Source organism: Vitis riparia, chromosome 14, assembly GCF_004353265.1.
Source record: "Vitis riparia cultivar Riparia Gloire de Montpellier isolate 1030 chromosome 14, EGFV_Vit.rip_1.0, whole genome shotgun sequence".
In the NCBI taxonomy this organism is placed as follows: domain Eukaryota; kingdom Viridiplantae; phylum Streptophyta; class Magnoliopsida; order Vitales; family Vitaceae; genus Vitis; species Vitis riparia.
In genome coordinates this window covers 6,024,701-6,048,763 of record NC_048444.1, presented here as the reverse complement: position 1 = coordinate 6,048,763, position 24,063 = coordinate 6,024,701, and the positions used below count along the sequence as shown (strand labels likewise).

Sequence of the window (24,063 nt, the reverse complement as noted above, 5' to 3'; positions counted from 1 at the left end):
GGTGGTGAATTTGACCTCAACAGCCACAGCGATTTTGAGTAACTGAACTGCTAAAATCTTCTCATAGAGAAAAGGCTTGCATCCAAAATAAGGTGTAACACTGAAATTTTTATTATTGGAAAATATTTGTGGTGTGTGCAAGTGGTTCTTTTGCGATTTCCACTCTTTCCCAATTCCCTATATGCCATATCTTCCAAAGTGCATCCTAATTTTGAAAAGGACTCATAGGCGCAGTCAAATGGGATCCGTGGCTTGGCATGCCAAAAGACTGGTCAGCCCAGCCCAGTTGTAGCGGGATGTGCTGGCATGGCCGGATCCTTTGAGCCTAGGGGGACAGCCCCCGGTGCCATCACGTGGAGCCATCATGCCAGCCCGGCTCAAGCAAACGCTGCTTTGCTTTTTGCACGACAAATGTTATAAATGCCGCCCTATCCAACAGTCAGGTAACGGTTAGTTTGAGGGAAAAGTTGGTTGATCATTCACTTTTTTTTATCTTTTTTTGTTTTATATCAAATGCCTAATTTATCCTTGTAATATTGACATCATAGCTTGTTTTAGGAACAAATAAGTAAAATTATTTACTTACATTATTATGATATTGTGAGAAGTTACCTTTGCATCCACAAATATCTCTATATGTTTAGTTGAATTAAGAATTTTTTTTTTAAAAAAAAGAAAAGTGATCTTTAATGACATATTTTGTTTTAAATTATAAATTATTCTTAAATATTTTTTAATTATCTTTACAACAAATATTTGTCAAAATTTTCTCCAACCCAAGAAAAAGAATATGACGATATTTGTTTCACCCACTCCTTGGAGGGATAAAAATTGCCCCACATCAGGAGCAAATCCTGGGATGCATGTGATCTAATGGACATGAAATTAATAAACAATCTACGATTATAAATTTATGTCACGACGCACAACCCCCAACAAAAATACACCCTCAAAACCAATCTACCAGGTTCGTGAATGAAATCCGTCCTACATTCTCTGATTCTTAGATTGAACAAGGAGAGACAGCAATCCCCTCCTATACATATTAAGCTATTTGCTGTTCTGTTATATCAGTATCGGCTCCCAGATTGGGAACGCACACCATCTGGCTCTATGGGCTCACCGGTAAAAGGGTCAAATTTGTAAGGTTCACCTGTGAAAGGGTCAAACCTCATTTGAGGGCGAGCAGGTGGGGCCACAGAAGTGGCTATGAGGCGAGGATCCAATTCAGCTCTGCCATAGCTCGAAGAAGAAACTGCTGCTCTATAGAGTGGGGTAGGACTTGTTTCTTCCAGTTTATCAAAGCCCAATTGTCGAGACAGGGGATAATCAGTATAACTGTAAGTAGAGTAGCGAGACAATGCTGGGGATGTTTCATAACCGTCGTACCTGTCAGAAAACAGGTATTTGGAAGAGTTGAAATACTTTTCTTTGAGGACACAAAATTTGTCTTTCTAAATGGAGACGCCAAACAAGCTTAAGAAATGAAGATATCATGGAGCTTGCAGCTTGAATAATATTACCTTGAAATACAGGAAATTTTTTATGTTCAAAGCTAGCATATAAAAATTTTCAAATGTCATGTAATCATGTTTGAAATTTGCATCTAATAGGACATAAGATATTGACAGTCCTAATACTTTAAACAACTCCATCCACTCCAGAAGTCTCCAGTTAATCTTTCTCAGAAAATATTTTGTAGTCTGCATGCTGACATGAGAGATATTGCATAATTGTTAAAATAAAATATGAAACATACCTAGCTGCAGTTGTGCCCAAACGCGAAGCAAGAGAATCAAAAGCTGGCCGGTGAACTCTACTGGACAAACTAGGCAGTACTGATTCCCCAGGAGCAGTATCCTCTACCCTTGGTAAATGCAATGGGATTCTGTTCACTCCCAATTTATCAACTTGGTGCTGTGGGATTCTGTTTACTCCCAATCTATCAATCTGGTGCTGTACAGGTCATTGAGAGAATGCATACAAGATTATTAATATATATTCAAAAATATCAAACCGTATCCTATCAAAGAATAATTAGGTTTAACATTCAAATCTATTATGGTGGGCTATACACCTTGGACATTAACCCAGCAAGATATGCTCCCTTGTCAAGCTTATCAGCCCCTGACAACATGAACTGCAGAACAAAGCATGGCAAGATAAAATCATTAAAGAATAAAACGGGACAGAAGCAGATTGCAAGAAGCAAAACAAAAGACTAAAGAGAAAATTACTACAAAGGAAAATAGTGAAAGACCTGATCAAGCACAGATATAGCAGCCAATTCAGGAAGTTTATGGAGGCTGGTTATGCATTGGATGTCAATCTGCAAAGGAACAGACCAGAAAATCATAACACGAGCAAAATAACCTTAAAGGGATGAGTCTAAACCCACCTTCAAGGACCAGATCAGCAATGAAGAATGAGAGACAAAGCGGTTTAGGTGCCAATATTCTTCTAACAGCCAACAATATCATACTGGGAATGAGACTAAGAGAGTAGATTACAAGAGAACTTGGAATTTGGGACTTAAATGAAGACAGGAGGAATTGAAAGTTGTTCCAATATCCCAAATCCAGATTGAGTTGGAAGAACAAATTTAAATATTTGGATGAAACTTCTAATAATGCATAAGGTGTTCTTTTCTGTTTCTTTTCACAACAAAGTAGGGAGATAGCCTTCAAGAAGAGTATTTTAAGAAAAAAAAAAATTGTCACTTTTAAGAGTAATATGATCTCTTCGGTTTTGTCTTGATCCCACAAAGGTAAATTAATTTTCATCTAGGTGTGTTGGAATATTGCATCCCTCCTGGGTTAATAGATCCAGGGTACTCTTAAGCATAGGCCTTATTTATTTATTTTTAAATTTTCCATATGAAACAACTAAGTTACTGGTTATGAACTTCTATATTTTACTTAAAAATGGTTTCCTACCAGCATTAAGCTTTTCTATGGCTCCTTTGCATAGGGAGACATGACGATGATCAAAATAACTAACAAATAGAATAAAATGGTAGATTTTCTCAGTAAAAGAATCGCTGTAGAAATATTTTTCTGGAAAAACAAATTCTCTGTAGGTCTCCATTTATCCTGAAGTACATTTTACAATGCCATCCATTAGGAGTTAGAGAAACAAGAACCAAAATATAGCATGAAAGCTTAACAAGTTGAATGTTGGTAATTGATGCTTTTCTGTTTTTGGAGATGCCCATGCAACATATAGTGCAAGCATTGTTAAACCTAAAAATATGGTTCAGCATCTAACAATGAATTACTACTATCTTCTCTGAACAATAATAACTCATCCTTCTCTGAACATTCACATGCAATTCAATGAAATGAATTGTCTGTTTCAAATACAAAAGTTCTACTACTAACAATGAAAGGACTTACATCAAATCTGGTAGCAATACCAAGTCGCAGGATCCGAAGTAAGCGTTCTTTAACAGCTGCAGGTAATGAGACAACAGCTGCTTCATATGGATCAGAATCAGGCACCTGCTCCTGGATAGCACAGATCAGAAGTTAATCAATCACAACAGAACAGCGAGCATCAAGACTAAAATGTATGTTGATCCATGAGGTACCTGCAAAGAGATAAAATGGATAGATATATCACAATTCAACAGAGAGAGACATGAGAATTATTATTATTAGAGTAGGAGGAGGCAGTGCAGAGAGCAAATCCTTTAGATACTCTTGGCTTGTGTCGAGATATCAATTCCTCCATAAAGTGGCATTGGCGAGCCTCCATAAAGAGAATGATCTTCCCCCTTTTTCTACTAGTATTCCTTTTTGGGCTCAAGCACAAGGGCAGCAGTCCATGCACTTTCCCAAAATAAGAGAGCTCTACTCCTACATCATGAGTATAATCATGTCCTACAATTTTGAGTGGCCATTAACGTACACTGTGCCAGAGGAAACACTCAACTGATTGTTTTGAAGTAAATGGATATAAATATTGGCGTGTTTTAATGGGCCTCTAGTCACAATTGGTTAAGCAGATTGGCAGTGAGCACATAATAAAGCCAACTTTGCAGATGAGCTTCGATGAATAAAAATCAAGAATTCACAAATTCTCATAGGTGAAGCCAATCGACCATATTTTCAGACAAAGAATTCACAAATTCCTAACAAAAAAGAGCTTTTTCTTGTTGGGTCAGGTTCCCCACCCATACACGTCCCCAGTTCCCCCTTAGCTGAGACTCTTTCTTTATGGCTATGGAGACAGAGGTTAGTTTCTTTTTTCCCCGGGACAGGAAATGCAACAATTCATTAACAAATCAATCAACCAAAAACAAGGATGAACTATGATTTTTAGGCCTGGCTCAGGCAGGCTGGGCACAGGAGTCAGGTTCTGGGTTTGACCCCAAGAAAAGAGAAGTATATATCTATATAAAAAGGAAAGGGTGAGAGCTATCCTCCAAAATTCCCAGGAGAAAAGTTTGAGAAGATTTCCCCAAAAAACTAGATAGCAAATATATCCAAAAAAGCCCAACATAGAATCCCTCAGATATGCATGTAATCCCCAACAAAATCCTTCATTGAAGAGGTGCCAAGCTTATTCAGCCAGTTTGCTTCTTGTTTGATGATCTAGGCATCCAAGAGAAGAAACAAACAAATCTATTGAGAATAACAAGACAACTGCACCAGGATACTAAGAAAGAAGTAAACCGCATCAACAACTGCCAAAGACAAAGAGGAGCATATCTAATATCCTCTGCAACTTCCAACAGTGACATATCAAGAATAAGAGTAATATGGTTTGACTCGCTCGAATCCACCACCCCAACACCCTCGAAGTATCCAACCAATACAGCGCAGAAAAGAGGAGAAAATACCACTCTATAATCAGTGAAGCTGCTGTAGAAAGCATGGAGAGAGCAGCCAACAAAACAGTAGCCAGCTGTAGCAAACAGGAAACCCCTCAGGACCTTTTTCCACTTTGGACCTCCAACCGTGAGCTGGGAGCAGCTCCGAAGAGCAAGCACTATTATTACTTTACAGAGCCAGACCTAACCCCCAAGAATTCCTCTTCCCCTGAAAGTAAGATAAGAGTCTCATTCCACTCCAAAATAGTTAAGGCCTGAGGTGTTTTGCCTCAACATAACATTTGAGCAAGCAAAAGATCTCTTGCTCCATGACTAACCAGCAGTTAGCCTGAAGATAGCTCTAACCATCTTTGCCTATGTGATCTACAAAAATACCACCAATCCCCAACTGATCCAAGTTTTCCAACTATGTGTGTAAAAGCTGAAATCATGCCGACCTGTGGAAGGGGGATACCATTCTGCCATAACCCCAGCTTCTATCTTGAAAATGTGAACCTGTCTCCGATCTAACAATATTCAAGCTCAACAGAGTGCCCCAAAACTACTTTGAGACAGACACCCAAAAAGAAGTGACAAAGTGGACTGCACCCCATAATGGCTTTGAAGATTATCATGTATGCTTGTTTTCAAATATCCTGCCATTTCTTTCCAACCAAAGTACCCATAAGATAGCAAGCATAATTCCATTTTGTAACATTCTGATCCTGGGACTTTTTCCAAAGCCCTTAAAGTAAATAATTGTCATAATTGTCATATTGGTCACAATTCTAGAAGTAACCCAGGAAACACCAGCTTGATCAATCTCAGACATGACTACAAAGCAACAAGGCAAAGGAAAAACATGACACATTATTTAACCACCCTATTCTGAGGGCTTCAAGAAGCCTCTAGATCTGAAGCAAGGCTCTCACTTTCTACCTTAAACTTCCAAATGAATTTTAGCTTGAGGGAATATAACTGGCATATCATTTTTATACAGGACAGGCAAGGACTTCAAGGAAAACAACCCTGAGGGAACCAAGATCCAGATCCTCTTGTAAGGGAAATAAAAGGACAAGATACATTGGAGACTGATCTATAATAAAAGAGCTATTGGGGTATTGAAGGCAAAGATGTCCCTCTGCCACCACAAATCCTCCCATAATATAATTTTGGAATCATTGCTAACAAAATAGTGAACTGATGAAAGGAGATGGAGAAGCCCCAATGAGATAGCTTTTGAGTGATTGTGATGAGACCATCTTACCACAAGATTGGCAGCCTGAACATCATTAGTGCAGTCAATAACTGCTTTCAATAATGTAATGCCGCAACAAGTTGCTGTCCATATAAACCTCCATAACCATTTTCTTGATATTCCTCCTGAGACATAATCCCTTTTCACTCCTAGAAGTACTAACCTCAATCAACTGTGCTGAGATTCCTCCTGAAACCCAACCCCTTTTCACTCCTTAAATACCAACCTCTGTCCATCTTATTAAAGGATCTCCCTTTCCTTCCCTGAACCAGATCCAAGAAAGTCTATCAGATTCTCTCAATTCCAAAAGCAACCCTTGATAAGAATTTCGAAAATAAATAGAAATATGATACATGGGGGATATGGGCAAGGTGTAACTAAACTAGAACGCTCCCACCTAAAGACAAGAAGGCCTATTTCCAACCCTCAACATGCTCAAAGTTATTTCTGATAAAGAGTTCCAAAACTGGGCTGCTAGAGTTCCCACCTAATGAGAAGGTTACCAACATGCTCAAACTTTTGCTTGGCTTGTGGCTAATAAGGTTAATACCAATGACATGCTTTACTTGAGGAGGCCTTATTGTGTTGTGTTTGAAGAGTAGTGAATCAATTGATCCTCTCTTTCTTCATTGCCCCATTGCACAAGCACTTTGGCATAGATTTTTTGCCAAGCTAATCTTGATTTAGTTCCTCCTAGAGGCATAGCAGAAATGATGGGCATCTCCTTTAAAGGTTTTGGAACCTTCCAACAAGGAAGATCCTGTTGTAGGTTTTCATAATATCTTTGATATGGTCTATATGGTTGGAGGGGAATGCAAGTATTTTTTAGGACAAACAGAAATTGTTAGATGCCATTTGGGACTTTATTTACTTTTTCTCTTCCCTTTGGACCTCACCAAGCCTTTTGCAGATATTCCTCTGTTTCTTTTAATGTTGGATTGGAAAAATGTTTGCTTCTCAAACAGGTCAAGGAAGAAAATTGTGATTGGTTGGTCCTCCCCTCTAGTAGGTTTAGTAAAGTTAAACTTTGATGGATCTTCCTTGGGTAACCTTGGTCAAATAGGTATTGGAGGTGTGATTAGAGATCACACTGGCAGAGATTTTGGCATTGTCGGAGGGTTTGTTGCAGGCAAAAGCTTTAGGCCTCTCCACCCTAACTATAGAGGGAGATTCTACTACTATTATATCTTAGGTCATTATTTTTTATTTTTTATTTTTTTTTCTGATACGCAAATTTTTGTCACCATTAGGACTTGAACCTAGAACCTCCCCATCCCTTTACCACTTGAGCTAGGCCTCAAGTGCATGGAAGTTTGACAATTGGATATGCAAAATATTGGATGTTGTCAATGAGCTAGGTTGCTCCCTCTCTTGGGTTCCTAGTTTAGCCAAGCAAGTCACAGACTAGTTAGCTAAAAAAGGAGCAATGCATTTGACCTTCTTTGTTAGAGACCTTCTTCCCTCTTGAGTGTGCTATATTTCTCTCCTTCATATTTTTTCTCCCTAGCGAGGCTTGACACTTGGTTACTTTTTAACCTTTTTGTACATCCTTAAAGGATTGTTTGTCCTTCTTGTACTTGCCTTTTTAAGATAAATGAAGAAGATTGTTTCTATTTAAAAAAAAAAAGATAAAAAAGAAAAAAGGATTCCCATCTAATAGAAAACCTAGATGAGAAATGAGCCAACCATTCGACCCACATTCCATGAAGATGGTGATCTTTGTGGAAATCTACCAAGATGATCCCGATACACAGTAATACAGCTAGCACACTTTAGCCCAAAACGATCTTAGGGCGAAGCAAAATATAAATCATAAGTAACAAATCAATAGAAAGAAAGAAACCTCTAGCTATCAAAGCTCTTATACCATGTTAAGCTACCAATTAGGTAGTGATCTAACAATGTATATTAGACAAACAATAAAAATAAAACGAAGGAGAGGATCTCCCATCTAAGATCCTTGAGGCCTTTAACCATTTTTTTTATCAAAAAACAAACATGTCATTTCAATTAGTAAGAAGTAGACAAGGAGGATGCATTATTCTTTCACAATGTACAATCTAAACCCAAAAGGAAAAGAAAGAAAGAAACACACACACACACACAGAAACTCCCTAAAAGAGAAACAAAACAATCTACAAACTTGAGAAAGGTTACAATAAAACAGCTCAAATAACTATTAGGTATGGCTCAAGGAGACAAAAGATCTCCTAAAAAAGCCACCTTCAGCTTTGCTCCTTGTTTGGCTAAAAGGTATGCCACTTGATTGGCTAAGCAAGGAACCTAAGAAAAAGAATATCCGATCTCTATAAAAATATTTAAAAAAAAAATTGTGTTACCCATCAAATTTCCATGGCCCTCTTTCCTTCTTAGCCGTTGATGAATTGACAATAATGTAGTCTCCCTTCACTACAAGGTTGGAGAGACCCAAAATTTTGGCCTACAACAAGCCCTCTAGAAGAGCTGGAGTCTTGGTCTCATAAGAAAAACCTTCGCATGCAAGTTTGGAAAAGGCTTTTATCATTGAACCATAATGATCCCTAAGCACTCCACCACTTGAGGCCTCTAGCCATCTCCTTGCTCTACCATTAATGAGAATAGTGAGGCTAAAAGAGAAGCAACCTCAAACTCATATACCTTATCTAGAACTAAACCCTTTCCTGAAAAAAGCATGGCCTAAAAAGCTAACAAGGTGGTGGTAAGCTTTTCGCAAATCAATCTTAAACTACCCCCTCTTCCTCTGAGTGAATTATTTCATTCAACCAATTTATTAGCAATCAACACAGCATTCAAAATCTGTCTAACCCTAACAAAAAAGCTCCATGTGAAGAGAAGCCTCTTTTGGATTGATCTCCATAAACATTTGGAGAGGACCTTGGTGAAGATCTTTGTCTCCCAACCACACTAATGACACTGAAATCTATAATACTATTAGCAGACTCGCTTGGAAACAAGAAGCAATAAAGATAGCACTGTTACTTTTACTAAAAACGCTACTATATAGCACTGTTACTTTTACTAAAAACGCTACTATTTTAAAACCTTTAAAATATTTTGTTAGGTTCTCTCTCACCAAATACATCCATACCATAAAATCAAGACTTCATGAATATACCTTTTAGCTTCAAAACAAATAAAGCAGACCTTTAATAGTTCTTCACTTTTGGAGCAAGGCAAAACCAAAGAAATCTTGGACAAAGAAAAAACTAAAGCACAAATATGTCTCACTACCTCAAAAGTGAAGAAGAATTTGCCGAGGTTTTTAATTATTTTATTATATTTTACTCTTTATTTTTATTTTTGCATAAGTAGCATCAAGTTAACATGAGCATCTTCCAATATTGTTTCCCATGCCAAAACAGGACTAACATCTGATGGTCCAAAAGAACCCTAAACAGCACTGAAACAAGGGTAATCGAACCATAAATAATGAAGAGAAATGAAAAGTGTTTCTATAATAGATTGTAAACATGCGTTAATCTTTTTTTTGATAAGTGAGTGTTAATCTTTAATCTCCTCCTCAAAGAATAGCACTCCAACCACATCAAGTTCTTTTTGGATATGGAGACCAATCTAAACGTTCAATCCTTCAATTAGGATTATTCCTCTTTCATGAAGCTGGTTTGTAAAAATACAAAAACATCCAAAAAACACTATCTTGATCATCTAGCACCAACTTTCCAAAGATATCCAAGAACCCAACATCCTTAAAATTGCAGCTTTCTTCTCACTTAAATCTGCAAAAGTATCTATATTCCATTCTTTGAACTTAATTTTGACAAACCTAAGCTACTGCATAAACTTATGCTCTTCCTACTCATCACACTGTGCCTTTCTTCGATTCCCAGACTGAACCCCTAAAGCCGAGGTGATAAAGCCACATGTTCTCAAATCGAAAAAGAGTTTGCCTCCAATTGATTGGATAGAGTTCACTACTACAGGAGAGTGATTAGCAGTTGGACTTGGAAAGGCTTCTTGAAGGATACGAGGGAATCTAGATTCCCAATATGTTTTAGGAATTTTGCAAGGTGCTTTTCAACAACAACAACAACAATAATAGAGCACCTTGCAAAATTCCCAATACATTTTGGGAATTTTTCAATAAATAATAATTAAAAAAATGAGTGTCCCACATGTGTGATCAGGTAAAGAGAGTGTCTCCAGGAGAGAGGGAGCTGACAAGCCCATTCTCTTAAAACAATCGTTCTTAACTTCCCAAACATTTTTCAGAAGCAACTTATCAATGAGTTCTAATTTAGCTCCTTTAAAAAGATAACATTCAAAGTTTCTTCACAAAAGGGATCGATAATATTGTACCTCTTTCTTTGTTTTTAGACGATTGTCCTTTGACTTTAGTGAGTTTCTTTCATTGGTTGGGCACTTGTTGAGGCTCTATTTCTTTTGGTTTTTTCTCCTGTTTGAGCCTTGGTAGTAGAAGGAAGTTTGTTTCTTGTATACCTTGGGTCGCTCTTTTGGCGGCTCTTTTTAATTCATAATAAGAATATTGCACCTCTTTCCCCACCCAACCCAATCATCATCACAAGATTCACAACAGCAAAACCCAAAGACAAAACCAACTAAACGCCAAACCCAAGTTTATGAATCTTAGAGAATCAAAGTCATCTCCTCAAGTAGACTTTCATCTTTAATTTGAATTAGCACATCTATACACTTTATTGGAGGGGGTAATTTTTAGGTAGGCCCTCTTTGAGGAGTAGATAAAACTAAGATACATTGCAACATCAAGGACCAGACATTGAATATTCAATAGGACTAAGACCTTAGACAGGGGTTAAGACAAAGCAGAGGAAAGAAGGGTTGTGGTTGGGGGTAGTGTGGGGGTGGATTTGCTTATGGTGTAGGAGAGGCAGTCACCACCAAATTCCCACAGGAGGGAAAAGCTTCCCTAGCAAAAATGAGATGGTCCTGTGAAAAGGGCCTTCATTTAGGCAAGAGTTGCTAATAGCAAAAGGTACCACTTTTCATACAGCAATAGAATCAGCATCATTGTGATTAGATAAGGGTCAAATACCAAGAAAGAGAGACAAATTAGGTAAAGGATTTGTTTAAGTGCCTAGCAGAGAGATTAGCAAAGAGGAGAGCAACTTTCCATTAATGGCCAAATAGTAATCAAAGTCCAAGGTTCCATCCAAAACCAACCATCACCACAATCGTGGTGACAACCTTGGAGAAAAATACTTGATCGGACATCAAAAAGACAGAACAGCTTGCAACCTTAGAGCACTTGACCCTTGTGCTACTCCAGATAAATTCAACCCAAAATTTAGACTGACCATGTCGTTCCAAGTTCCAACAGCAGTTCTGCCTACAAGGGTATCCTAACCTTAATTTGCCTTCATCCTACCAGCACCTTAGAAGAAGGTAAGGCTTTATTGACATAAAACAAACCTATTGCTTCAACTTTACATTTTCCATCACTCAAGTGCCACTCACAGGATCTAAAAAGGAGAACCTCAACTCTCTGCCAATTCTTTATTGTGAGATATGACAACAGGCAGAAGGGGGCCTTGGGCCACACTCAATGGGATTTTAAGCAAAAGATCCTTTCTGTGCCCCTTTCACCAACCTGCCAGTAACTGGACACTTGTTCATTTCATAAACTTGGCCTAGAGATTAGTAACACTCAGGGCCTAGGTCCAGTGAGGCAAGTCCCTGAAGTCTTCATAAATGCTAATACATGTCTACCATTCCTTTTTCCCCTTCCACATGGGAGGTCCAATACCTCAAACTTAGACCGAGCTCCCCAAAAATCTGAACTTGAAAAAGATGCCTTCCACCTATATTATAAATTTTGTTCAGGCATGCCACAATACTGTTTCTAGCCAGCGTCCCCTTGCCCCATCTATCAAGTTAACCTGAGCAGTGCAACATATGGGTGAGTTGGATTCATCAACCTAGTCCACTCAAACAAGGAGAAACAAGACCTTGACCCCCAGCAACTGCATTATCATTGTAAATTTCAAATACCCATCCCTACCTCACTTACATGTTGTTTACTTCATAGGGATTTCCCCTCTTAGTTTTGCTTTGGACAAATAGATGAGCTTCAACAAAGAATAATCAATCTCACCAACATTTCCCTTGTTCCAGCCAATTCCCAGCAGAATTTCTCTGGCCAAGTGAAATGGGAAGCCTCTCAGCTCAATTCAGCCATAGCAGAAAGAACCATATAGAACTGAATTTGCTTTCAGAACCCACTTCTGAAAAAAAAAAAAAAAAAAAAAAAAAAAAATCAAATCTTTATTCTTCAAAGCACTCACTCAGATAACCTGCAAACTCTCAATTAAGAGATCGCCTTTTGCTGGTGAGAACACCTAATGTCTCTGCACTTGCTTTTCTAATTGAGAACCACTCATTCAAATAAAAGGATTCTTACAAATAACAACCCTTTCTCAAATGCCAAACATGCAAGAAGGAGAACACTGCCTTTCTGATAAATCTCTTTAGCTTTTGGTTCCCCTTTGGCCCACATCACAATTCACACCTCTTCAACAAGTCTATATAAGGCAACAAAAAATAATCAAGCAGTGGATTTTAAATCTGCCATTGTCACTAGACCCTTCTGGATCAACACCAAGTATGATCTTCAGTACAACTTCATAAATGATATCCAAACGAAATCCTCATTGTTGTTAGGACTAAACCCATATCCATATCCTACTAACATCATCATAAGTCATAAGCCACTACTTGTCTATGCCTATTATGACACCCATCACTCATGAAAACAGAGCTCTGTCTACTCCCTGCTTCATAATTCATATATCAGAATTAGTATGTAAATGTATTTTCTTCAAAGACGAAGTCCCTCACACCAACACAGGTGTCATGCATTAATGGAGTTAAAAGCTATTCATTTATTTCCAAAGCAATTTTGGAATACATAACATTTAGTTTCAAACATCAAACCCTATGAAACACCAGTATGTGCAGAGCATATCCGTTAAAATGTTACCAATAATCTATGAAGTGATATATTTGGCTAAATGACAGTTTCACACACACACATACAGAGCAGTGTAATTATTATGTGAGATTTAAAAATAAAAATAAAAACTTTTTGAATGATTAAAAAGAATAAAGATGTGAAATGGTGAAGCCGTAATATTCTAAATTCTATCATGATAAGACAAAAGTACTCTGTTGAAGTTTCAAGGGATATTTAAAGTGTTCTAAAGTCCAGGGAAAGGGGTTAGACTAGATCATAATCCAGAAAAAGACATTGTAAGCTGCCTTATAATTTCAACCGTATATTACTGTGGGACCAGATTTCAAGACTCTCAAGAAGCACAAACTTTAGGATATCAGACGTAATAAACCAACCTCTATTAAGTACTTCTGTTTAGGAGCTTTTGGTTGACCACCAGCAGGAGATCCGTGGGACTGATCACTCCTCAGAAGTACCGGATTACTCATCTTGCTAGCTGACTTGCTTTGAGATTCATCACGAGCTCGTTTCCTTTTTCTGTCCAGTGGCTTTGCAACCGCCACCTGTTGACCCACAAAATTTGCATCTGGTTATGGTGCATCTCAAAGAAAGAAATAGCTTTTTAAATTTTAATGGAAAGATTGAGCAGACTACAGCAGGAGGCTCGTGGTTTAACTTACCTGAAGCTTAAATGCAGGACCTCTACTAGGACCTTGAACTGTCTTTTCATTCATTTCCTTGATTGCATTGTCAAGATCCTATAAAAAGAAAGAAACAAAGTCACTTGAGAAGCCATAACCAAAATTATGAAAAGACAAACCCCTGATGTTTCTTACTAGAACAATATCAAAGGGCAACATATCACCTTTGGGGCGCTTTTATCTTTTAATATACATTTTTCTTTAGGCAAAATATGTATATAATTTTTTGAGGTCGACAATCATACATTACATAAGAAAAAAAAAAACAAAGAAATTTTTAAAAAATAGTAATAATAATCAAAAAAAAAAAACAAATATAGCAAAGAGTATGAGAAATATCCCAAATTAAATATCATTTAGAAGCAATATTCCATCAATCAAATTTTATAGTGATCATAACCATAATTTTATACAAAAGTAACCAATGATGAGGTTGAAATTATATTCTCATACATCCAATTTATAGCATTGCCTGTGTAGGAATAAGATCTTAACCTACAGTGCTACACCTGGTGTCCACTCAAAGCAATACAAGTCAATGGTAATGGGATGGTAAGGCATTGAATTCGGCAAAATCACCGTGTCCAACTTTCTGAAATACTGTCGAAGGGACAAGTTGGGAGTTTCAGAATAAGTCCAAGGGTGTTCTAAGTGAAATTGGCTTGGTTCAAGAAAGGACAAGTCATTGCAGCCTTTCTGGCAAACAAATGGTGCACATCAAGCAAAGTGGCCATTAACAGCCCTTAAGGTAGGATTGATACGCCTCTTGGTGTACTGGAGCAATGGCAAGCATAGGTGTGCTTAGTGCAAGGTGCACCTAAGTTGGCAGTAAGAGGCATGCAGCATGCACAGGTCCACCGGCAAGCAAAAAGTACTTAGGAGGCATAGACTGTGCACAAGCAGGCAGACCCACAAGTGCACAGGACATAGCGGCAAGGGGGTGCACACAGGTGCACGAACCTGGGTGCAACACATGCTACATGAGCAGGCACTGCAGTGACATGGGGCTCAACACTTGATGAAAATTCAAGTGTCAAATTTTTTTAATATTTTGTCCTCGTTACTAATAATTCAGATCAGTTTTGAAGTTGAGATTCCTCCAAATTATTTTTCTAAATTTTATTATAATTCCTGGAAAACCATCATGTCGATTGAAGTATAGTGGATATCTCCTCCGTAAGGGTGGGGGGTTGTAATGTTCAAAATAGTCATTGAACACCCTAAGGCCTTGACAAGTGTTCGTTGGCACTTAGCAGACACACGCATGGGCATCATGCCATGTGCTTCAATTGGCATAGACCATGGGCACAAACCATGGCACCATGCGCCTCAATATTGGTTGAGACTTAGTGGCATACAATGGCATGCAAGATGAACCTCAAACATCAAGTAATGTCATGGGGGTAATACCATGCTGGGCCTCACGATATGGGCAACCACCTAAAGGCCATGGAGACAATGCCATGGTGCATCAATCATAAGCTAGGCATGACACCCACGTTAAGGCATGTAGAAAAATATTAGCGGCACACAATGATGCACTAACAAAAGGTAAGGAGCTGTATGCTAGTGCCTATGCAAGAAGGTGGTTGGCTGCATGCAAGGCACAGTTGGGGGCATATGTGCTGATTGGCTGAAGGCAATGGGCTGCAAAGGCACAACACACCAAGGGCTCATTTGAGTGCAAGACCCAAAGGAAAAGGAGTCATGATTCAACAGTTGCACAGTTTTGGTGGGTTAAATAACTCCCCAACTTCCCCCAAACAACAAGAATAGTTATCAGAATTTGGTTAGATAACTTAAATGGGCAGTTAATTGTATCTAATTGTAACCAGGATGGGTATATATGCTCATGTAACAGCTCAATGTGCACAAGGGGGAATTTGTCTTGTGAGAGGCAAGGAGTGCAGTCAGAAATTTGTATCTTGTATCAAGTTGAGTCAATACAAGCTGAGAAATTTGTCCCTGTAAAATTCCAACAGTGTATCTTTCATTGCTTTGCCTAGAAAAATCACATAGAAAAATGCCACACGTTCACACACAAAAAAGGGATAGTTTTGTGTGTGGATCTTTCATCACAAAGTGGAGCACTTGGGAAAACCTAGGGAGAAATTTTACAGTTACACCATCACCACATGTCACTCGTTTGAATGCACAATGAGAGGCTCCCTTAGGTAAAGAATATAGGTTTTGATTAATACAATGAAAGTCCAAAAGTATTGTTTTATTGACAGCCAATAGCAAGCCCACATTTTCCAGAAAATGAAGGCAAAATGGGAGCATAAAAATTATTGTGGAAACAATTGAACATAGAGATATAAACTAAGTCCCTGAAAAAAGTGTGGTGTACACTATAACCGCATACCATCCATCAGTGTGATGCATGACAAAGGCTCCCTGGAGTACAAATTGTGTTTTGATAAAAATGATGAGCTCAGACGTATTGTTTTATTGAGAGTCAACGGCAAGCCCAAATCTCCAGAAAATGAAGGAAAATCAAAGAAAAGAAATCATTTTGGAACTATTCATGGAAATTGGTAAATGACACAGAGAGAGAGAGAGAGAGAGAGAGAGAGAGTGTACTGAGCGTTTAGCAAAGTGGACAAACCCGACTGGGGATTGACCCTTCTTCGATAATAGCACTTTTTCCACCTGAAACAGGTGAATGTACTCAATCAGAATTCCAGAAGTAATTTTTGCTTTATTTTCTTTATGAACAAATCAAGGTCAATTTCACATTTCAAACCTTCCCAAATGGTCCAAACAGTTTCTTCAAGTAGTCTTCATTAGCATCTTTTGGAAGATTTCCAACAAACGCTATCGTTATCTGAAGTCCAACAAACCAAGTAAAATAAGCTACAAACTGATAAGAATATACAAAGGAACATACAGTTAATGTACAAATGACAATGAGTGATGCACCTTAGCAAGTTCTTCAGGATCAATTTCAGGCTCCTCAGCCCATTCCACAACTGGATGCCAACTGTCACCAAGTAAAAAATCTGATTTGGAACCCATCCGGTGTGCGCGTGCCGCAGCCTGTGATTGAGAATTTCCAAGGAGGGGGGATCAAATTCCTAGAGGCTAGGATGGTATGTTCATGGATCTGATAAGCCCTCACATGATTATATTCGTAGTCAAGATGCACAAACTCGACAAAAGTTCAGAGATTTAAGCAAAATAGCTGTTGGCAATGATGCAGGATGGTTCCATCAATGCACAAGATTTTCAGGGAGAAGGAATGGTTAAGGCATGGTTAAATTGAATTATAGATAGTCATTGTGGCATGATTTCCAGTAGTTCGATATGGTGCAATCCACAGTTCACTTTTGGAATGAATAATACATATGTGAGAGTATAATTGTTTTGACCAACATATGATTCTAAAGAGGGACAAAATGAGTATGAGTACCAATTAAAACGTTGAATCTCTTATTGATAAATGGTAAAGATTGAAGGAAATTTGAGCAAGTTCTTGACATGATGAAAAATTGAAGTAGCTAAAACGTAAACAATCTTTAGTAAGGGTAAATTTGAGCAAGTTCTTGATATGATGAAAAATTGAAGTAGCTACAGGGTAAACAATCTTTAATAAGGGTAACTAAAAGATTGTGACCCAAATCTATTAAAAAAAAAATTGTGACCCAAAATCACATCATTTAGCAATTGTATAATATGATGAGACAACTTAGGGAAAATAGATTGAAAAAATAAGAAGGCCATGCTGAGCCAGTTGAGCATGGAATAAATCTTGATCAAAATCATTCCTGCAAATTGGTACAGATTCCTAGGCAGCTATTCTATATTCACCTATTAGTAAAGCCAATGAGTTGTAAATAGTTCAAAATTAATGCAATTCTTAAAGTGATCATAATGCAACTGCATGCCAAGAAGTGATGGGTAAATTGGAGAATCAAAATATTAAGATATTAAGCAAGTCTTCAGCACCATTGATTGTGGAAAAAAGGTACATGAAAGGATGAAGGGTCCTCCCCACAATATACAAGAAACTAATCAAAATATGACTAAACTCCTCCACTATACAAGGAGACCTATATAATATGTTTTAGTCCACTAAAGGATATACATAGGTGTCATCTCCTCAATTCCAGACCAAGCTCCCCGCATTGCTATCCAAACCCTCTTATTTACATACTGAATGCCAACTGAACTGAATAACATTGAAAGGAATACCTTTAAAGGTGTTGGTACACCATGCCTCCTCTTCAGTCATTTGGAATTTTAACCGTCAGCCTAATTTAACAAATCCATGTATTGTCTTTACACTTTGGTCTTATTTAATTATCGTGCACTTATATGCCTCTTTCCCAATAAGAGAATTTGGTCTTTGATTGTCTATAGGATGTTTTTCAGCTCATTCTTTTTACTATGCCCTCTCTTATTTATATCATCCCTAGATTTTCTCCCTCACCATATTTATCTAGAATGCCATAGCCCTCTAAGAGTCAATCATTTCTTTTTATAAGAAAATAATGCAAATATAGTAAAAGGGGCCAAAAGATGACGTAACAGAGTCAAGCATTTTGATCAATTAGTAGCAAATAAAAGGGTTAATATTAATGGCATATTGTAGTTAAGGAGACTTGGTAAGGCTCTCTACTCTAATTGTGTGTTATGTACCTAGCACAAAGCAGGGTTTTTAAACAATTTTGACCCAAAAAAATGGTGTTTCGATGGGTCCCAAATCTGAAACAAGAGGTAAGATATTCATCAGCAATTAATTGGCAAAATACAAAAAAAAAAAAAAAAAAATACCAACACACCCTGATATTTTCATGAAGTGAATGTGCATTTTTTATTATGGTAGTTTCTAGATGACAAATCACCGATTTATCTGTGAATTTTTCAAAATTATAAATTTAAATAAATTTAAGAAAAAGAAAAAAAACTAATAACTAAAAATCAAAAAACAAAAATTCCAATTTTACCTACCCATTACGTTTAAAGAATAATGGCTATCTATTATCACTTTATTAATGTTTATTTATAATTGGGAAGATAATAACCTTAAAAATTTATATATATATATATATATATATATATATATATATATATACTAGATCAAATTTTTCCGATTTTAATCAAATGTTTTTTTGTTTTTTTTTTTTTTTCAAGAAATCATCATTTGGATTCTATCCATTCAATTATAAAGCATATTTATCACTTTAAATATAAAATATTTATTAAGACATTTATCATTTTAATTTCATCGCTTTAGATATCTAGCACTTAAAAAAAAATTTTTAAAAAAAAATGTAAACGTCTTAAATTGTAACAACCAAAATATTTAAAAACTTTAAAAAAAAATAAAATTTTTCATATTCATGAAGATTATTTTTTAAATAAGAAAATTAATTTGATAAAAAAAAATATAAATACAAGTTTCAATAATCTTAATAATTTTAAAAATCTAGTAAGAAAAAAATTTCTCAAGATTTTTAAAGGAAATTTTCAATAATAATATGAAATTTTTGTTAACAAAATTTTAATAACTTTTTTTCTATTCAAAAGGTAATAAAAATTATTCCCAAAAAATTAACAATTTCATTAAGAATGTTTTGGGTTTTTTTTAATAAATGAATATATGTGGATTAAAAGGAATTTACAATAATTTTAGTCGAAGTTTAAGTGAATATAAGTTGATAAACAAGAATGTAAGTATTTTAGTTAAATATATATATATATTAAACAGCTTTAAACTACTTTATAAATATAATGTGTTTTCATGTATTGAAACATAATTTGTGTTTTTAAGTATAGAAATTCAATGAAACAAAATTTTTATTTAACACTATTATTGATATTCACTTTCAAAAATTATTTGATGCAAGAAAAATTTATATTATTGATCAACATTATTAATTTTTATGCATATATTATTTAAAAAAAATCATCCAAAATTTCCATATTTTTTTAGTCAATTTCCATCATTTTTTTTTTCAATTTTTACAGGAATTTCCACCAATATCAATATTTCCATTGATATTTCCATAAAATCTAATCACCAATATTTCCTTCAACGCTAATATTTTCATCATTGGCAATAAGTGAGTCAGTGGACCGTGCCTTTTTTCACTGCCCAGTGGCTTTAGAGCTTCACATAGATTATTTAGGCTTTCAAAGATAGATCAGGTTCCTCACAAGAGTGGTGGGCATGATGAATGTTGAGTTTTGGACATTTAATCAACTTCATAGAGGCTAGATTATGGAGGCTATATGGGAGGTCATACATCTTCTTTCATCCTTCTAGGCATCAGTTCCCAATGCATTTGATGGAACCCCACTAAACTTGATCTTGCTAGACTGGAACCTTGATGCTCATCCAAGAAAAGTGTATTTGATGTGAAACCTGAATGAAACTTCATCTAGTAGGAACTCAAGCTTAACTTTGAAGGTTGTTCCTTGGATAGGGTAACTTGGGTCAAACAAGGGATTGATAGGGTGATTAGGGATCGTAGTGTATTACAATCCTTTGCTAACAAGTCTTGGATTGGTATTTGAGGTGGAGATTTAGGCCCCTTTGGAACAATTCAATGAAATGAAATGTTTGTAAATTAGAAGTAGAATGATTATCTACAAGTATTTGCATTATAAGGCATAGAAACTTTCAGCGACAGCAAAGAGTTTGATGACCAAAGTATGAGGAATAGTATCCAAATTAAATCATGAAAAACTAAGTAAACTATTGAAAGAGGGTAAAACTTGATTATAAGCAATTTGAAGAGCCACTCACCAACCATAGTTTCTCAAAAATCAAGCATGCATGTAAGACAGAAGAACAAAAGGACATGGCTTCTAGAAAATAAACAAGGTCAAAAACAACTCTAAAAGATGCACGCTTAAGTGATAATCGAATGATCACAACAATAGTAACATGACACCCTTAACATTTTACAAGACCGCTTGAAGCATGTCAATGATATCAAGTAGTTTTTAGCTAAGCAAATTTATAACTTTGGAAGGGACTTAGTTAGGGACTTTGGCTCTCCAAATCGACATGATTGGGAAAATCTAGGATAAATTATCATGATTCAAGAGCAACGGTAAAAAGGAATTTAAGGTGAAGAACCCCTATTAGCCAAAGACCATGACCTCTCATCTTAGACAGAATTAAACAAATAAATCCTCTCTTTATATCTTAAAAAAATTAGAACAAAAACAATCAATTTTTTCCGTCAACGATCATTAACATTTCTTAGTAAGTCAAAACTCCTATTCGAAAAATTTATTAGAGCAGCCACAATGTGTAAAGGTGGGAAGTTCCTCCCATCTAGAGATTCTATAAAGATGGAGAAAGAAAAAAGGAAGTTGATCCCTACACTTAAGATCTTTCTAGAATCTAACTTTGAACAGTCTCCAACTATAAATCTCACAAGGCAGAAGAATCACGATTTTGGCAGAATGCATGTCCTAGGAAATATAGGAAGATACAAACAATCAAGTTTTTACATCCTAATTCAACAATTACGAAGGATCAGTAGTCATAAGATCCTAGGAAGGTACTGAACCAGATATTTTTTGGACAATTGCTAACTCTTTGTGCTGATCAATCTCATAAGGCTGTATGACGTAAATAGGATGTATCCTTTCCGCCACATAGTCAACTGAAAAACAGGTGGTCAGAAAAAGGAAGCACATCATGTATACAACCTACTAGGGTCTAAATCTCAAAAAATTCAAAGTTGTGAGATCTCAAATCGATTTTAAACTATTTGTTAACTTTGGAACTTTCGAAATTTTCAGGGGCTGGAATGAAATTTCAAATATTTCAGAAAATTCTTTAGGAACTTTTGGGATTTATTCCAATTTCAACAAGGGCCCAAATCGATGCTGGAATTGAGATTCAAAACCTTGAATCTGAGCCTCTATCCTGTATGAGTTGAGATGTAACAGACAAGTCATTTCAAAGCTACTCACATTTGAATCAATATAAAATTTTGAATATAAATAATAAAATGACAATGAAAATAAATAGAAAATCAACTTACAGCATGAGATGAAAACTTCACAAAAGCAAAGCCTCTGTTTTGTTGTTTTTGACCAAGAGAAGTATCTCCACTGCCAAAGGGCATTGCAAGATCAACAGATGTAACATCTTGAAAAGCCTGAGGAACAAGAGAGCAAATAACACTTTAAAACCTACAGTAAAAAAATAATATATATATATATAAAGGATACAGATAATTGTCATGGAAATGTCTAAAACCATATGTACCTGGCAAACCATTTTATCAAATTCATCAGGACTCCAATCTGAGAGATGACAACAGATTCATAATAAAAACTACTGTTATGAAAGAAGACCATGAAGCTCAATCATGTCAAATGACAGAATGAGAAATGCTCAACATGAAGAAACAAGCAGTCAGCACCAACTGAGCACATTTGATTAGCATGCTCTTTATGCTTCTCCTTCAAAAGAAATATGTCATAATGCCAATTAAACAAGACCTCAAAAAATGGTAACTGAAGAGACTGACCTTTGGGAAGGTTTCCAAAAAACAAAGTAGTTTGATCTGTTGATGGAACAACACCAATCTTTTTTCCCTCCACCTGAAACATGAAGGCCAAAGAAGACAAAGAATACGTTAAATTATAAATGGTCTAAACTTTTTTTTTTAATCAAAAACAACAGATGTCTATATTAATGTTAATGAAACATAAGAAGAATGAGGAGTCCTCCCCACAATTACAAAAAAACCTGATCCAATATGATTGAATTTCTCCACAATACAAGGAGTCTATCCAAGAGGTTTAGATCGTATATTGATACATCATAATATACAAAGATGTCATTTCCTAAAGTTAAGACTAAGCTCCTCCCAATGATGTCCAAATCCAATTGATGTACACACTGAATGCCAATTGAGTTGCATAACACTGAGAGAAATGCCTTTAAAAGCCTCGTTGCATGGGACCCAAAAGGAGGAATAGAAGTGAAGTAAGGCATTTCTCTCTCACCACACACAATCCAAAGCAATGTGAGACAAGCTATTTGCCAAAGGGTCTTGCCTCTAATGGAGCTCCCCGTCTTGGGTAGAACCAAATCACTCCTAACTTATTTGAATAGACAATGCAAAAGCCCCAAAGTTATCGGACAATGTAGAAAAAGATGATCAATAGACTCCCAACTCCCCTTACATAAAACGCACCAATAAAGTCTAAGGGATTTGAAAGGTCTTCTCAATTGTAGCATGTCGTTAGCATTTACCTTTTTGAGTGCCACTAACCAAGCAAAGACCTCTTAGCCTTATATATGGGACTTTAGATTTCCATATAAATTTGGCTAAGGAGAAAAGAATAATATTTGATGAATTAGAAAAAATCATGAAGAATGATTTTGACTGGAATAACTCTAAAGAAGTCAATGACCAAAAATATGAGAAACAGGAATAACATCGCATTTGAGTTAGTACTTTTTCCAAAGAATTAATTTCTTTATTTTTTTTCTTTTTATCACAACCAAAAATATTCATTGCATTACAAAGTAAATAAAAAAAAAAGGATGAGCAATCCTTACAAGATATACAATTGTTGATCTGAAAGTGGAAAACGTATGCTACTCTACAAAAAACTTAAATACTTTTTCTAAAGCATTAATTTCTTCATTTTTTCCTTCTTGTTATCACAACCAAAAATACTCATTGCATCACAAAGTAAATAAAAAGGACGAGCAATCCTTCCAAGATATACAATTGTTGATCTATAAGTAGAAAATGTATGCTACTCCACAAAAAACTTAAATACTTTTTCCGAAGCATTAATTTTTTTTTTTTTCTTTTTATCACAACCAAAAATATTCATTGCATTAAAATTAAATAAAAAAGAAGGACAATTAATCCTTCCAAGAAATACAATTGTTGATATAAACGTAGAAAATGTATGCTACTCCACAAAAAACTTAAATTATCTTCACAAATTATAGGAAGAAAAAGCAAGATACTAGCAATAAAAATGTGCTATATACTTAGGGAGGAAGAAAATTTTCCAACAAAAGAAATTTCATCACCCAAAGGAACACAGCAATCAAGCTGAGAGCTTTGTAAGGCATCTCTGAAAAGCACCCTACTGAAAACCACCAACACCTTAAACAACCTAAGTTTTACCCTCCCAACTTTCCCAGCCTAATACCTTTAACCAATTTGCTTACTCTTAAGCTTAAGGGGTTGTTAAACTGCCTCTTGCTTTGAGGCAAGCCTCAAAAACACTTTCAAGAGATTGAGAGCATCAACTATTAGAGAGTTCATACATGACGTGGTAAGATGGACGTTGCATAGTAGAGTGATGCCACGTGATGTAAAATAATTGCTCATTTCAGTAA

General features: G+C 36.1%; 1 protein-coding gene across 2 annotated transcripts in view; it reads right to left on the bottom strand.

The window, feature by feature from the left end:
• Positions 1–866: 866 nt before the first annotated feature.
• The window catches only part of LOC117930280 (polyadenylate-binding protein 7-like), a 52,065-nt gene continuing 28,868 nt past the window's right edge, over positions 867–24,063 (bottom strand). For both annotated transcript variants that reach the window (XM_034850842.1, XM_034850843.1), the window contains exons 6-18: positions 22,223–22,295; positions 21,958–21,995; positions 21,731–21,847; positions 16,644–16,760; positions 16,468–16,548; positions 16,305–16,373; positions 13,701–13,778; positions 13,416–13,583; positions 3,396–3,506; positions 2,261–2,329; positions 2,078–2,140; positions 1,760–1,956; positions 867–1,389 (exon numbers count right to left, since the gene is read on the bottom strand). In XM_034850842.1, coding sequence (XP_034706733.1) covers positions 1,071–1,389; positions 1,760–1,956; positions 2,078–2,140; positions 2,261–2,329; positions 3,396–3,506; positions 13,416–13,583; positions 13,701–13,778; positions 16,305–16,373; positions 16,468–16,548; positions 16,644–16,760; positions 21,731–21,847; positions 21,958–21,995; positions 22,223–22,295 — 1,500 coding nt within the window. In that variant the 3' untranslated portion in view covers positions 867–1,070. The remainder of the gene's footprint in view (positions 1,390–1,759; positions 1,957–2,077; positions 2,141–2,260; positions 2,330–3,395; positions 3,507–13,415; positions 13,584–13,700; positions 13,779–16,304; positions 16,374–16,467; positions 16,549–16,643; positions 16,761–21,730; positions 21,848–21,957; positions 21,996–22,222; positions 22,296–24,063) is intronic.